General features: G+C 38.2%; 1 protein-coding gene across 1 annotated transcript in view; it reads right to left on the reverse strand.

Moving 5' to 3' along the window:
* Positions 1-18180, reverse strand: part of LOC140231154 (cyclic nucleotide-gated channel alpha-3-like) — a 42887-nt gene that overhangs the window by 14011 nt on the left and 10696 nt on the right. The window contains exons 5-13 of the mRNA XM_072311304.1: positions 17537-17575; positions 14176-14257; positions 12632-12731; positions 7174-7238; positions 6189-6267; positions 5066-5184; positions 4151-4243; positions 3554-3650; positions 2310-2456 (exon numbers count right to left, since the gene is read on the reverse strand). Coding sequence (XP_072167405.1) covers positions 2310-2456; positions 3554-3650; positions 4151-4243; positions 5066-5184; positions 6189-6267; positions 7174-7238; positions 12632-12731; positions 14176-14257; positions 17537-17575 — 821 coding nt within the window. The remainder of the gene's footprint in view (positions 1-2309; positions 2457-3553; positions 3651-4150; positions 4244-5065; positions 5185-6188; positions 6268-7173; positions 7239-12631; positions 12732-14175; positions 14258-17536; positions 17576-18180) is intronic.

An 18180-nucleotide genomic window follows, 5' to 3' on the forward strand; every position in this document is an offset into this window, starting at 1 on the left:
GATAGAAACTCAAATCAAAACTGACTAATGCATGTAATAATAGGATATACACAGGGCTTGTATACGAGTATGATATCCTATTATGTTTATTTTTGTTTTATTTGGGTGGAAAAAATAAAAGAGCATAAGTTAATTCATGTGTTCGATTCTTGTCTCTGACATTGATAACACCGGGTACTTTGACATAACCATTTCAAATAAGGTATTGATTATGTTGGCTATGTATTATGCGCCTTTTTGATCAGGCTATTAACTGCAACAGGATAAAGACTCGACAAATTAGTTTCATCCTGAAAGTGCACAATACCTTCAACAGACAAAGGCCTTGACGCAATTAACATGTTTGAAAACACGAACCCGTTTGATATATCATGACCGTAAAATTCGACCATTGATTTAACAGCGCTATATGTGTTCTATAATTAGCAGCCATCTCCACTGTTGTATGGACGTGGCGGAGAAAATGTTTTTCATTTACGTCACGTGGAACAAAGAAATCTCTTCAAACAATCGTCCGCTCTGTCAGTTATGACGCGAACAAAACGCTATTTTAATCCTCATTAAGGGGGCATCAATAGGGGACTTCTTATCACGGAGGCTGTCGGTTACATGACGGCTCGATTGTTGCGAAAAAAAAAAAGAACAAAATAATGTACGTGAGAGAAGGCTTGAGTGTCGTCTGCCTGTCGAGGCTGGTGAGATAGCGGGCTCGTCGCCAGCAGACGACGGTGAGTCGCCGCTTCTAGGCCGGGGAGGTCTGACAGCATCCACCTCCATTTGTTCCGCTGAATAGGCGCTGGATATCTTACATCCGCGCGTATGCTATCATCCTACAACCACAGGGTAAGCTTATCGGACTCGCGGATAATACGTTGAGTATATAATTGAAAAACCACGGCTGGCAGTCTACAAAAACGGACGAAACCGAAACCGAGCCCGATTCAAAGTCATCGGGTTCTGGTTACTGAGCTGTTGTTGTACATCGAATTTCAGTTCTCCTCTCATACTATAGGAGGACCTTGGATGTTTGCGTGATTGGGTGCGTGCTCGATTCGAATGTGAGGGTGTATGTGACGACGAACATCTTGTTGTTTGTTTTCGCGTGTTGTAAACAACGCTCTTGTGTCTCGGTGTCGTCATCGTGAAACACTGGCAAACATGGGGCGTTGTAGCCAGTTAGTGTCGACTTTCAGACAGGCAGATGCATATGACCAAGTGCTACCATAGTTTGGTGAAGTTTATGATCGGGATTGCATGAATGGTACTAAGTGCGTTCGCCACAAAAATGACGGTCTTTGACTCAGTTCAAATCTCTGATATTCGATGTAAACTTCTCATTCTGAAGATTGATCGAGCGATTATTATGATTTCAGTTTCAGAAATTACACAGAAAAAGTATCGAATTATAGGACATAATCAAATGTTTAAAATCAAAGGGCCAATTCTATAAATACACTTTGCTGGTAACAGTGATTGCAGTGACTATGGCAATAACTCGGCAAACAATCGGCCAGGAACCTACTGGCAGTCATTATTGTTAATGCAATTATTGAAACTTGTCATTAAATTTCATCAAACACATCCTACATGGCTGTTGGCGTGATCATACATCGTCAGAATTTGGAACTAATGTGGAAAATCAAGTCAGATCAATCTCACAAAGACATAATCAGAATAAACTTTAACTCATAATTAGTTGTATACTTACAATTGTACTGCTGAGATGTAAATGATTCCCAACTCCAATCCTTGGAATACACTTAAATCACTTAAAGGGCTTTTAACAGGAAAATGTCACACAGACTTTTATTCCCATCGCCAAGCCATACCAGGGAGTGTGATACCAAATTCAATCATCATTTTAGTCATGATTACGTCATCATTTAGACACTAGTTGCCACTTGCCAATAGACATGCTCAAATATTAAATTGAAGAGCCTGAATGCAAGAATATACAAATGTAATTTTCGATTCTTAAAAGTTCATCAAATAGAGAAAATGAAATATTTTCAATATGATACAGCACTCGTTACATAACAAGTATTGTTTGAAGATTATGGCAATAGATTATTCCAAACACTTTTTTTTCAGCAGCTTTAATCTCAAATATCTCAAATAAATAGTTAAAAGTAGATACATGTGTATAGGGCCTATCTGTTTTGTATGAGCACTTAAACTCTTCATCAGTTGGTCCATTCTTATGTCGCGCCATTCTCGATTTGTTTGTATACAATGTTAATGGGATTTTTGAATGGTGAGAATAAGAGGGTTAAGGAGATTGACAACCACTGCGAGCTTTATGGACTCACCTGCACGTGTCCGTGGTTGATGATGTACATCTCTCGCCCGATCTCCCCTCTGCGACAGATGAAGTCCCCCGGAGAGAAAATCTGCGATCGCAACTTGAGGACCAGCTCGCATAGGAGCCCCTGTTCGCAGTCTTCGAAGATCTTCACCTGTAGGGAGGAGGCGGTGGTGGTGGTGGTGGTTTTGGTGGTCGTGGTTTTGGTGGTGGTGGTGGTGGTGGTGGTGGTAGTTGTGGTGTTGGTGGTGTTGGTGGTGTTGGTGGTGTCGGGGGTGTTGATGGTTGTGGTGGTGTTTGTGGTGGTGGTGGTGGTTGTGGTGTTGGTGGTGTTGATGTTGATGGCGGTGTTGGTGGTGTTGATGTTGATGTTGGTATTGGTGTTGGTGTTGTTGTTGTTGGTGGTGGTGGTAGTTGTGGTGGTGTTAGTGGTGGTGATGGTGGCGTAGGTGGTGGTCCGTGGTGATGGCGGTGGTGGTGGTGGTGGTGGTGAAGGAGGATGAGGAAGATTAGGAGGAGGGAGAAGGAAGTGGTGATGATAGTCAGTGATGACGAGGAGAAACATTGCTAAGACTGAAATACTACCGATAACAAGCAATGAAGAAAAACATTCTAAAATCATCATAGTATAATACCTACAAATCTGACCACTCCGACGACTGACGCTGATGATGACGACGATGTCTGTGGTATTGCGTGGTTGTGGTTGTAAATACAAGAAATGTAAAGCATACTATTCAGTATTGCTTTTATATGTCATTTCACAGTTTCGAGTTTGAACACCTGTATCGATAAACATCATGCGCAATCTTGCTTTCACTGTCAGTATCATTCTCATCATCACAATCATGCTCGTCAGCATAAACTTTATCGTCAGGTTACCCTATCTCACCATCTGCAAAAAAAAAAAATAAAAAAAAATAGTACCATTTTATGACAAAAAAATCCATGAAATGTTTAGTTGTCGGGATCTAAGGTGTCACATTGCTTTGCTTTTGAGCACTGGTAATTTGCTGCACAAATAACCTTTGACGTAGAGAAGAAAATCATAAAATCATATGAAAGTGGCGTAGATTTTGTCATGGCAAATATATGGTCAATATGGCCATTTCAGTGAAAGTAATAAAATAAATTAGAAAATGTAGGCCACTCTGACGTTGAGGGCGAGACTATCAGGTGAGATGCTCGAGAGACGGATGAGCTACGCACGCTCATCATAGAGGGCGCATATCCTCGACTACACAACTGTACCTTCTTCAAGGTTTCGAGGTGAACATGAATGGCTATCTCCGCTCGGAGTCTCGGTGGAAGTATATCTAGGAAAGTTTGATCATCAAGTGCTTGTGTCCTATGACAGAGAAGGATATAATGAAAGAAAAATAAAAAGAAATCGAAAAGAGAAAGATGGATAGATGGAAAGAGGGAGGGAGCGACAGCGGTGAGGGAACTCGAACTCACATTTTGATTGACACTCATGGTGAAGTTTAAACAGTTTAAATGACTAAATAAAATTTGAACCGAATTGGTAAAGAACAAGGAATTCACAGCTTCTCATGTTATTTTTTAAGATACAGGGCAACATTGTAGGGACAACTTTTTATTGTGGACGACTCTTCGCCTATTTCTTCAAGAACACTTCATCGCATTAATATTTCTGCCGACTCATTTAATTTTGCTTTTACGGTCAAACTTCGTAATACGTCAAGAATGCGTTAATTTGTTTGCACAGTATTATAGACGATCATATACACTGTTCCTACCTATTTTACAAATTCCAGTTTTTATTTTTTATTTTTTGTCAGCCGTATTTCTCTTCTTATCATTAATATTGGAGGTCATGAAACTTACCTACTCCAAGCATAGTCTGACCATTTTTTGACTCGGTCCTGTAAATGTTCTGGAACTCGGCGGTGATTCATATAAAACTTGATCGCATCCATTCTAAAGAATGTAGAATGGAAAAAAGTACTTATATGTCATCATAATATTATTTGAAGCACATATCAGTCATGAGTTTTGTGATAAGCTTGAAAACGGGTACAGATAGAAGTTTGTAAAATAAGACGTTTGTGATCTATGTGAATACAAGTCAATACAGTGTAGCAACCTCAAAAGACGGCAGATTTCGTAAATGTATATAATGAAAACGTTGGTCTGGAAGTTATAAAAGTAGCGATTGGTATGCAGATATAAGAAATGGAAATATAAGACAGATCCTTTAGCAACGACATCTTTATCAATTACCAATGCACTGTCGATGGATTAACAAAATATTCCTCCGTTACTGCCTTTACGTCCTAAAAATGCAATTTGTTTGTATCTTAACAGTATGATCCTCATAGTATGTACAGCAGCTATACATCTGTGAACATCTGTATCTAAATTTCTGTATGTGTAAATTATCTATCTACCTATCTGTCCGTCTATCTTTCTATCTATCTGTCTGTCTATCTGTCTATCTATATTTCTATCTCTGAATATCAGAGAAAGAGAGGGAGAGAGAGAGAGAGAGAACAGCGTACTTCGCTTATATTCTGTCCAACAAGTCGCAAGAAAATTTGTTATCCTTAAGGAAAATTGGGACACATTATAATGCATTCCGACCGTTTTTTTTTTTTTTGTGGGGTGTTGTTGTTTTTGCCTTTTTAAAAGAAATCACAAATCAAAGTGGACCTTTACTGAAAGGAATGAAAGCGACTTTTTTTTTTTCCCCCGTGAACAACACAGAAACGGGAAAATATGGCTTCAGCGGGACTTGCATACTTGGCCGTAAACTCTTGTCTGGATGCATTCATATTGCTGATCACGTCACCCACGTTCCCGACCACGGCTGCAAATAGGAACACGCCTATGAGGAACGTGATCCCCGTGAAGACATACTCCTATATGGAGACAGAGAAAGATACAGTGAAGGAGAAATATAGGGAATGAAATTTGATCTTACTGAGCCAGGAGAAATTGATAGTCTGGTAGGCAGGTTGATGAGTAAATCGATGGAAAGATAAACTGATAAAATTAGGAGAGACAATTAAATCCAATTTGATTCATTTCAATTTGATAGAAATACAAACTGTACCACGGAGGATGTAGATATAAGGTAGATAACAATGAAGAAAACTAGATAAAAAAAATGATTCATAGCAGTCAACTAGACTGGTAAAAGATGATTATAGATGAATAGTCGGACAAACAGGACAACGTTAAAGGGTGTGTACAGTTCTGGTCGAAGTGAGGATTTAGCTTTTAACGTTTTGCGAGATATTCAGAAACCACTCTATGAGATGTCAAAGAGCATGCAGTTCTAAGGGGTATCTAAAGTTTATTCGATGAAAATCGGTGTTGAAATGGCTGAGATATCCAAAAACAAGGTGAAACAAAGAGATCCTGATAAAGTTGTGGCATGTCGCCTTTTATTAATATTAGCACTTTTTCGGATATCTCAGCCATTTGAAAACCAAATTTCATCAAATAAACGTTGAATCCTTCTTAAAATTACATGTTCTTTCATATTTCATAAGAGGCTTTTCATTATCTCACTTAGGAATGTTCAAAATATGAATCCCCACCTCAACCAGTACTGTACAGCCCCTTTAAATGGATAATCAAGAAGATTGGCAATACCGTGTCTACTGCCTTTCAACAAGAGAGGGAGACAAACCGAAGAAAAACGGTGGCAGCCAAAGAGGGCGTAAAATCAGAAGCTCAGATTTACTGCATTGAGTACAATGTCCATTTAACTGATTCCCCCTCTCGTAATTTATCGGCGCAGGCGGTGCTGACAAGAATACTACGTTGTAAATATTTCCTCTGGGATCGAGTATCCGAGCTGTACGTGAAATCAGAGGGAAATTAATTGCTGTGGATGCGTCAGAGGCATATAACTTACTATGTTAGTGACTGGATTTGCTGTCCCTCCGATGGTAGTCAAAGTCACGGCAGACCAATACATTATTTTAATGTATTTGCTGAGTAAAGATGAACAAAGAAGGTGGAATACATTAAGTTAATTGACATGTTGCTCACTTTTCCACTCTCTGTACTACGTCATAAGTCAAAAAATCATTATGACGTCAAGGGACATTTTAAGGTACTGAGCCAAGTCATGTTTGACGTGATTACTTTTAAAACTTACATCTTTAAACTAAAAAAAAAAGTCAAATAAGGCCTATCTCTGTTTCCTAACAAATTAATGTCAGTTTGCACTTCCCCATTATTTATCACTCTTAAATTAAACAGTGGGACATCTTTAGATATATTGAAGTAGCATACGTCATACGGTATGCAGACGACCATGCTTAACCATGCCTTTTTGTTTGCCATTATTTGTATCTACGTTCGTTGTCTCGGTTTTGTTATGTTGGGACAACACGACAAATTATGTCACCTGATTTACTGACACAGTCCTCTCAAATATTCCTCGCACTTTCTTATATTGGTGTTTTTTGACACAGCATTATTAAAACTGTTACGATAACTTATGATAATATCGACACGCTTCAAAAACTGGTCTTAGAAGGTTTAGCATTATACGACGTGACATCAGCTGAATCGATATAGTTCAATTAATGAGATGTGATTTATGAAGTATTATCCCACCTTTTCATTTCGTTTTGGTTTAGCCGTGAGATTTCTCCCTTGTAATCTACTTTTCATCTCAGAATAAAATACTGGGTTATGGGAATATTTATGGGAACGTATACTCGGCAAATCTTGCTCCACACTTGTCATATTTCATGACCCCTAGGTTTGTTTGTTTGTTTGTTTTTTGCCGCTGTGTTGGTTGGTAAATCCCCCTTTTATAGCGCGGCATGGTAATCAAAGCTTAACCAGAAGCAGGAACATCATTTAAAAAAAAAGCCTACACGGCTTACCTCATGAAATCTTCTTCGGTGGTGTTGAGAGGGTAGACCCAAGCATTGTAACCAAATCCTTCAAGCTGCCACAAAGAGAAACCAGAAATGCAAGAGAGATAAAGAGAGAGAAAGACAATTTTCGTGGAGGTGTTTAATCTTACAAACAATGATGATGTCAGGTATTAAAGCAACCGCGTTTGAATTCATTCGTTGTAATATTATAATTTTTTTTTTAAACAGGTCCTCGAATTCACCCATAATTCCCAATAACCTGATAACAGTACATCTAATATATCACGAGATATGAGCTGAACAAACGCACTTGAGATGATGACGTCACTGACATCCGAGTACCAAATTAACTCCATCTGTCACGCTGTTGAAAGGTACTCATCCAATCATCAACCTGATAACACAAATTATGGACAGAAAGCGGCCACAGATCTGGCGTAGTATATACTGCAGTATTTGGAAGTAAATGACATTCATTAGGAGCGAGTAGTGATGAAGTAGGGGTGAATAATATGTGTTTACAAGGCAATGGACCCCATTTCAAATGATAATGGTGTGATCATTACGCAGTTCTAGCCTTATTGCGGATTCCTGTCAGTTGTGCGTATTATCCAAACATTATATCAACTCCATACACCGGGAAAGAAGCACATCTTACTGCTAGTGGCTAATGCAAGGCTAATCGCTAAATGGAACAAATCACGGTGGTATGATTAAATTGCATTGACATCTTCTTGTAGGCTCTTTTCTTAGAAGCGTGTTTTCTACACCTGTCAACCTCGTATTAAAATATCAATATCTTCGATATTATCCCAAAATAGAACGCTCATTTTGCATTGTAAATAGATGCGATGTAGAAATATCACCGGCTACCAGTCAGTAGGTAATCAATGGTCAGAGAAGGGGGAACGATAGGAAGGAAGGGAGAGAGAATTAAAAAGTAATCATAATCGAGAATTTTCGTTGTTTGATCCCATTTAATAGACGAAAACTTTATTTGAAATTTTATAAGTGTTTATTTGTTACAAAAAGTACGATTCCTCACAACATTGATGATGTAATCATATTACTTTCTTTTAAGTTCTCCTCTCCAGAAAACCTTAAAAGTCAATTTTCCTTTAATTCATGAGAATACGTATTCTTCTGTTCTCCTTTAGTCTATAATCAATCAGAACCAAATACGAGAAGTCGAGATTCTCCGTTACTTCTACACTATATTCGTAATTATGGTAATAGTATAAATCTATAAACACAGAACCTATGTCTTTTGATTTGATTTGATTTGATTTATAGGTTTCTATATATCACTGTATTTGTACACACATTGTTGATGGCTATGTTGTATAACAAAAGTGTATATTAACAGTATGCGATACGATAAATACAGAAGGGCTACAGCATAAGCATACTTAGCTTGATTTGCTTGCAGTCCTTCATACACAATACATACAAATGAGTATATATGTACTAGAACTATTATGTGCAAAAGCTCCTCTATGCTTAACAATAATGAACTGCTAGGTGAAGCAAAAAGTTTTTTGAGTCTTGATTTAAAGAATGCTGTACAGTTGGTGATTTCCTAATTTTTGATGGTAAGTTGTGATTTTTTTTTTTCGGCAGTTGGGAGCTGCACAGGCCAATGCTCTGTCTCCTAGTGCTATTTTTGTCGTTGTTTTTTATGGTGGGATTTGTTGAAGAAGAGTGTCTTAAGAACTGCGCAGGTTTTGAATGATTTTTTCTGCTATCTAGTGCCCTGAGCTGCTTTACTCTGAACAGTTTCTGACAAAAGTAGCAGGTAACATTACTGGTTACATAGCATTATGGAAAACCTTAGAAATTTGAAAATACAAAACTACATTGTCATGCAAACTGTTCTGCTCATACATTATTTTGTATACTAGGACTTAGCTGGATCAACATTATAGGCGTTATTGTTTGATATGCACATTTCTTGCTTTATATTTTCATAGCGCTTTGAGGTCAGTGCCTCTCCCGGTGTGCTTGTGAGCTCGCCTTCGTATCTTGTCTGATGGTTATGCAAATAAACATTAGATATTTTACGACTGAACGATATGTCGCTGCGACTACAACGGTGCCCATGACAACGGAAAACAGGCAAATAACCATTGACGCAACTTTACGCACGCGCAGACTAATGCGTAAGCCTACCCACACATTGGTGCTTTAGTTATATGCATCAACGATAATTCAGCTTGTTTGTTACTGTTTTAGCTATAAAACTCAGACAGTGTGGCGACGACTTAAGAAGGATAGATAAAAGGAAATACTAAAAAATAACCTACACCGACAAGACAATGATATATATTCTTTTCTCGCTAACTATACTTTTCCCCTTGACATTGTCATACATCTCAAATCAATGCGCAATCATTACATGGCAAAGTTATGAAGAAGCGTCAACGTTTGACGCCTTTTTTAGGTATTATAATGGCACGCATATGGTGTCACAGGTATTTTGTGACATCAAGATAGGTTGCTTCAGTGTAAGGACGAACATATATGTATATGCGGTGCGGTCGTCGTTGAGCCGTACAAAACAACTGACCGCCCTCAACAGAAACCAATAATATGTATCTGGGCTCTCGCGATATTCCACTCTGTCCTTCCCCTCCGTCACCCCACTCTCAAGCAACTAGAAACTGTGATAAGCAGGGCAATATTGAGGCCATGTGGCACTGAAGGCGTGAGAGATGTAACTGCATGATATCGCTGTCTGATCGCACTCTGTGGAGACGTCGCCAAAACACATTGGATACTGGTGCCTCAACGACACGTGGGTATTCATCACCGCCGCCATTCTATACACTCCACGATTTATGCGCGAGATTTCTCGCTGCTCTAGTCTCAATTTAATATCATGAAAAACAACGATTAATTATCACCCTCTATAAGTTTGAAAACGTCAATAATCATTAACTACGTGAAGTTAATATCTCAACAATCATGACAGGCTGAAAGTAAAAGATACTCATTGTATGATTTTGGTTCTAAGAATATTACTAATCGTAATTGGAGCATTTGCGAATATTTACCTGTACGCGTCTGGCTCAGCACAATTAAAATCTTCTTCTTTTTTTTCCAGGTTCAAAAGGCAATTCGTCAATCAGCAACGTTTACATTCTGTGATTCATTTTGTGAAAGCTGATGAAAAAAACAGCGCCTCACCCCCCCCCCACCTACTCTAAGCATGGTGATGGCAAGCCGCAATAAATCACATCTACTTAAGATATGAACCTCGTCCTCACATGACATGTTAATAAAGCCGAAGAGCTGTAAAAACGGGGGAAAGGGGTGGATGTGAGAGGCTAGAGACTCGATGTAGGGAACGGAAGTATATTCAAAGAAATTATAAAGACAGATCATCTCTTCTTCAAGAAAGTCTGAACCGTAAACAACACAGACATCGGAAACCGGAGAATACAACCATACACGCTGATACTTTTCTTCAAGAGAGGGAACATTACATGAATAAGCTAGCTATAGCGATAGATAATGAGATACGAAATCGTAAACCAATGAGGGTCTTTATGTTTTTTTTTATTGTTGAGAGATACGGAGAAAACACTCAACACTAAGGTAAGTAAAAAAAGAAGATATGAGAAGTGTAATTTACGTCATACGGTAATAGATATTTGATTTATTGGAATGAAATCATGATTTTATTGTTCATACTGTTTGTCTCTGCTATTTCTGGAAATAACTTCATGCGTTGGCCTTTACGGAGTCAGGAAAGCAATCCAATTTGAATTAGAATTTAAGGACGGCTTGGTCGTTGATTCTATTTCGCTTCCCGCCAATTTACCCCCAGGCATGCCAGGCGGATATAGATTACTAAGCCAGTTACTGTCGAGAAGGCTTAGGTCACGTGCCAGGTTTGTCATGGATCATGTGACAAAGGCGTCAGCTTTAATAAAGCTTGCCGAGTCACATGAGCAGCCACTGAATAAAGATGCGTCTCGCTTGACTAAGGAGGATTTCGAGAAGCCTTCGGAAAATGATCCCGCCATTTGATCGATCAATCAGCGCTTCCAGAACACTTCACTGCAGGCTGAAACCATGCTTTGGTATAGTTTTGGTCGGGGTTCCTCCATAGTGTATAGCCTGTGCTGTAGCGATTTTGTTTTTATTAACATCACTGCATTTGAGGTAGGGCAGCTAGCTTTTTTTTTTTTTTAAATCATAATGCCCAGAGATTAACCACTATCTGATAAGATTTCATTCAAATCCGCCGCGGTCTCCAACAAGTTTTCGGGGTACAGGAAATGCTTTTCAGCCTTATCTATGCTGTTCTGGACATCAACTAGGCATAATTCTTCTTTGGCACATGCACCTTATACCTGTTCTTTCTGTAACAATGATGGCGCACGCAAACCCTATTCAACTGAACTGTATTCGATATTCAAATATTGTTAGCTGATGTCACAATTTAACCCCGAGAGTGAATTTTGCTATGGAACAAAGGACAAAAATCGTTGCTTCGAATCGCAGTCACGAGAACATTGTTGCTAGATTGATATATCCTCAATATATTGAAAAAGACTGAAAGAGGTGTTATTGTGTATTGTAACGTTTACTACATAGCGACCAAAAAAAAAAAAACAACACACACACACAACCGTCTACTTACCTCTATTCTAAGGAAAAATCAAACAAACAAACTTTCGAACAAACAAACAAACAACGCAAAAACATTCTATCACGAAAACACTGTACAGACTCGATCTCTCCACATGAGAACACTCGGAATTCATGAATTCGTTTCAACCACCACAGCAGCGCTACATGGTAGTGACGAGGCTATTCGTCTGACACTAACAACGCAATGCTGCATAAAATCTGCCACTTTGTTTAAGGGTCCCTTCACACTGGAGCGAAAGCCCAACGAATGCCCAACGAATCCGAAAACTTGAAGACATGTATGTTCGTATCCATTGTTGATACAAGAATAGCTTGTAACATGTTTTGACGTTCTTTCTATTCATTAGCTATTCGGAGGGATTCACAGAGCTAGGCTGGAGCCGATTTTTAATTTTGAACATGTCCAAAATCTCCAGCGTATTCCCGCGAATCCCTACGAATAGCTAATAATTACAGAGAACAGCGAACGTGTTTATTCTATTATTAGCAACGGATGCGAACGTATCTTCAAGTCTTCGAATTCGTTGGCACTCGTTGGACATTCGCCCGATTGTAACGCAGCCCTAAAGTCCTCTTTCCACCGAATTCATCATGTCGCTATAATTTTCGGCCCTTACGCTGGAATTGCCAGAAATATTGATTGACTAATGTGCTGGAAATTGGCACTAGATACTAAAACAAAGTTGCTCTAAGTGGTGCCTTTTTTTTTCTTCTTCTTCTTCATGTAATGATTCTACATCAGTAGGTTAAAACCTCTGACTCTACAATTCTTTGACGGGTGTGAACACGACACCCAGCAACTCACCTCTGATAGCATGTAGTAGAAGCAACCGATCCAGTGAATGCTGATCGCTAGGTAAAGCGAGAGTCTGAACGCGCGTAACCGATTTGGATTGCTCGTCCGGCTGTAAATATCAATGATTACAGTATACAAAAAGGACAGTAGATAAAAACGTGACCGATACATTAGTATTGTAAAAAGTCACAATCAAATCAAACCATCTGTGTTATTTTGTCAGACAGCCGATAGGGATGAATTATGAAGTGAAAAGGAGCACACACACACACACACACACACACAGACACACACGCACACACACAGACACACACACACACACACACACAGTATGCATGATGTTGTATACTGTAATGTTGGTTACTTCGTTATTACCAAGGTTCGTTATTCCGAAGGTTCTTTAATCCGAAAACGAAATAATGTTCTTTATTCAAAAGGTTCGTTAGTCTGAAGGTTCTTTAATCCGTAAATGAAATAAAGTTCGTTATCCCGAAAACCAAATAAGGTTTGTACTTCTCAAGGTTCCTTTAGTAAGCACCGTCTAAGATTAAATTATTTTACTCTCTGATTAACAAACCTCCGGAATAACAAACATCGTCCGCAATATCGAATGATCAAACAAATCAGACTCCTCGTATTGCTGTAAGCCTGGTTAAAAGAGGGACCAAAGAGAAGATGATGGCAAAGACAGAATTCATCATAAGAAATTATCACTTCTACTAGGTGTTACAAAAAACATTTCCCACTTTTGATCCTGAATAGTTCAAAAACTGTACATCAGATAACACTGACATTGATATGAGCAATACCTGAATAGTGTACAATTTTGTTGGGGGCAATTTTAAAATGACAGCATAATTCAGTTTCATAAAATTAAACATTAATTTTTCAGTTAGGATTCAGATTTTGCTCTATTTTCAACCCTCCGTACAAAACTTTAACTTTGCACAGAAGTCCATTGGTGTGTATGGGAGTGTGTAGTTGACATCCAGACAATGGTCCTGGACAATGACCAGGATTTGAATGCTCCATTATTTATTCATGAGGAATTCCACAGCTAGTCTTTATTCATTCTGGAATGTGGTGTATGCAAGCACATGGAAACATGTGCTTACTTTTTTCATGTACATGTATTTCACCCTTTGCTAGGAATTCAGACTAGCAGTGCCCAGGGCAATCCATCATGAGTAATTAATAGGCATTTATGTGCCTTGGAGCAGAGCTCTGAACAGGTGGTATCCGCCACATTGTTTGTTTGTTTGTTTGTATTCATGCCTCAAATTCACACCTGTTAGTACCCGTGTTGGTAACCACCTGTCATTTTGTTTTGAATGCTATTCGACATGCTATTTGTACTATTCGGCGCCACATTGTTTGTGTTTGTTTGTTTTGTATTCGTGCCCCAAATTCACACCTGTTACCCATCTGTCAGTTTAACGTCACAAATGCTAATGTACATGCTATTCGTGTAACTCGGCGCCATGTCGTTTGTTTGTTTGGTATTCGTACCTCAAATTCACACCCGTTACCCTCACAACCGTGTTGGTACCCACCTGTCCCATTTGGAGAAGAACGTATCGAGAGAGTGCCATTTCAGCAGCTTTGGCAGTCGCAATACTGGTGTTGTAAATCTAGCTGTTATAAAAACACAGCAGATACATTATTACAGTTCTCCAAATCTACATAATTGCATGTTAGTGGCGATATTAAAACTACCACTTAGTGTAGGTGAAAGTATAATGTTGCAGGGATACACAACATGTTAAACCTATAGCAAAAAGGTTGTTTACGAACTTTCAGCTTCCCGTAATTGCATATAATTGTCAACATTAAAGCTTACAAATCTCTGAAGATTTTATTATATTGTGTACAGGACTGGTACGGCGGTTTCACAGGAAAGGGTTGTACGATATGAACTACAGTATCCGCACGTGCTAGGAAAACAGTGTAGACAATTGAGAATTTTGATTCTTTATTTTGATTTTGATTTGATTTATTGGTTCCTGCATTATATCACTGCACATGCAGATACATATACACATACATTGTTGGTGCCATACATATACATAACGAAATTAACGACATGAGTTTCTTCATTGCCTTTACAATGTACACCAAACATATCAGCGATGCAATGAATAATACAGAGGGGCTACAGCTTAAGCATTGCTGGATTTGCATGCAGCCCTCGTACATAATACATAGGGAAAATAAGAGAGAGGGATGACTTGCATAGAGATAGGATAGAAGAAAGGAGAAAGGAAGGGAGAGGTCTTTCTGCTTTCCATAAAGGTTTAACACAAAGTTAGATCACCTGGATCACTGATCAGTAAAGCATGACAAAGATGTTTAGTTATTTTCTCACCGAGGTACAGGTGAACCGTTACAGGTTATGGTCGATTACATAACAATACGTAAGAAATTAGGAACGGCGATAATTCCATAAGATAATTTCATATACAGTACAATTACAATGACATTATGAAATCACTGATGTTCAGAAAGCAGCATTGTCCTTACAGCTTTATTAAAAGAGCACATAGATTTTAAAGTTCGAATTTCAGAAGGAAGAGAGTTCCAAATATCCCTAAGAAAATCAAAAGTTGTGCGCATATCTTTAATCTCATAGGCCAAGAGTACTAGTTTTACCCAGGACATTTCCGCTAACAAACTGAGTTTTTTAGGATAGCTCCAGGAATATGTCTAGAATAATAATTATACTAAAAGTCCTCATAAATCCTCTTTGAGCGTTTTCTGCAATCCAAGATGACGTCCAAAGTGGCCGCCATTTCCTGAAATTCTCATAACTTTTCAACCAGGTATTCTAAATACAAAATTTAAATGTCTAGATATATGTTGTGAAGCTAGAAGAACTCAATAAAATACATATCTATAGATGTTGACGCACACAAGTACCGTATTCCAAGATGGCGTCCAAAATGGCCTCCATTTTCTAAAATTCTTATAACTTTTCAACCAGGAAACCCAAATACAAAATTTAAGAAGAAGGTAGAGCGGAATCTTTACCTTAAATGCCTAAATATTTGTTTCAAAACATGAAGAACTCAATGAAATACAAATTAAGAGTTGTTGAAGCACGCAAGTGCGGCAATCCATGACGGCGTCCAAAATGGCCGCCATTTCCTCTTTTTTTTCTCATAACTTTGCAAGTAGATTTCACCTGTACTCACTTCAGATATTGAAATATACATTTTGAGTCACAAGGAACCAAATAAAATACTTTTTCAGAGATTCTGAAACACCCATAAAGCGCTTAAGCATTTTCAGAAATCCAAAATTGTGTGCAAAATGGCCGCCATTTCCTTTTTCCCTCATAACCCTGCAACTAAGTAACCCCGATACGCACCTAAATGTCTAAATATATATTTTGAGAAATATAAGTAACCCAATTGAATACTTATTCAGAGCTCATGAAGCACGTAAGTACCAATAAAACCAAGAGAGTTCTTCCCGGAAACCAAATAGTGCCCAAAATGGCCGCCATTTTGTTTTATCAACATTTTGCTGTTTTTAGCTTGCTTCAAAAGACAAATAAATTCAGTATAATGTTAGAGATTCAAAAAACTCAGAAGGTAGAGCGGAATCTTTACCTTAAATGTGTACAACATGGGTATGGGTTGAGTTGGATTTATCCCCCTACCCCCATTCCCCCTTCCCCCGCTCTTGGGGAAGGGAGGGGGTGGCCTGTACAATCATTATTGTCCAAATATTCAATCTGAAGTATATGCAATTTATCGTTGAATTACAATCATGAGAACGCAAAACGTTCCTCGCTCGGCCCCTTTCCATAGACTTTGCGCACTTTCGAGATTGACAATAATTTTCGAATATGTCATTAAAAAGTGTGCACCAGATCTTTCACTTACAAAATGCTAAAGTTCCCTCATATTGAAGTGTGATATGCCCTTCCTAACTCTTCCGCCGCGCAGTTCCCCGATATAAATTAAGTACCCCTTTGAATAGCAAGTACCAAATAGTCCGTCAAACATGTGTAAGTTATGTAATTATTTTTTATTTCATTTCAAGTGTAAAAGCTCCCTCGCGTTAGAGGGGTTGGGGATACTGAGACTATGAATTATCTACTCTTTGAGGATGGAAGATTTTCTAAATATAACACCAAGGGTGCACTAGGCCGTTTAATGACGATCATGACGGTTTTTTGATATTCTTCGGATGAAAAATCACACGTTAATCATATACTGAAATGTATTTACATAATTGTGAGATAAAATTGTTTTTGCCGGCCATTTTGCATGCTAAGAAAAGTTCGAGCAGTTTTGTCGGTACTTGCGTGCTTAAACATCTCTTAATACTGTAACATGTATTTTATTGCGTTCTGCATGCTTCAAAACATATATTTAGACATTTAAATTTTGTATTTGGCATCCCTGGTTGAAAGGTTATAAGAATTTCAGAAAATGGCGGTCATTTTGGACGCCATCTTGGATTACTGTACTTTTGTTAGTCAACATCTCTTGATATGCATTTTATTGAGTTATTCATGTTTCAAAACATGATATATTTAGACGCTTAAATTTTGTATTGGGTTCCCTGATTGAAAGGTAATAAGGATATTCAGGAAATGGCTGCCATTTTAGACGCCGTCTTGGATTACGGAAATTGTGTGAGTCAACATCCCTTATTGTGTATTTTATTGAGTTCTTCATGTTTCAAAACATGATATAATTATTTAGACACTTACATTTTGTATTGGGTTGCCTGGTTGAAAGGTAATAAAGATATTCAGGAAATGGTGGCCATTTTGGACGCCGTCTTGGATTACGGTACTTGTGTGCGTCGATATCTCTTAATATGTATTTTATTGAGTTCTTCATGTTTAAAAACATATATTTAGATCAAACGTGTTACACTACTTAAGGTGACTGTACTCACGGAAGGATATGTCGAAGAAACGCAGAGGAAGAAGTAATTCTGGACAACAAGAGAGATTGACAATTGTATTGAGCTTTCATGATCACGTGCAGCGTACACGTACAAATATCATGGACAATCTGAATCAGGTAAAATGTCTGATTAGTAGGACATTGTTGTTTACGTTCATTATCTTTTGAAGGAAGTACAGCAAATTTTAATATAACAGTAATCTTTTGCACGTAGATATCTTCATCTTTCTTCACTGTTCATCAATCTCTAATTTAGCAATATAGCATCGAACACTTGCCCTTTTTATGGTATAATTATGTAGGTCTCATAATCAGCGTCCATTGTGTTAAAGCACAGATACAATTATTCATATCTTTGACGATCTGGAGAGGAATGGTTCGTTTGGTGTCTGTGCTTAAACGTTATTATGACGTCATTCGTTGCATTTGGGTCCCTCCATTTTTTGCACTTTACGCAAGGTTATACGTGTATTTTATTTTGACCACTTCTGTTTCTTTTTTACTACAATGTATAATTACTATAAGGTTCCTCAATCATTGTACAGCCTTTTTATTCTACAATGCTCTTTTTACCGTTTTCTCTGTTATCGAAGGAAGTGAAATATACATGTTTTGTCGAAAAATGACAAAATG

The sequence above is a fragment of the Diadema setosum genome, chromosome 1, assembly GCF_964275005.1.
Source record: "Diadema setosum chromosome 1, eeDiaSeto1, whole genome shotgun sequence".
NCBI lineage: Eukaryota > Metazoa > Echinodermata > Echinoidea > Diadematoida > Diadematidae > Diadema > Diadema setosum.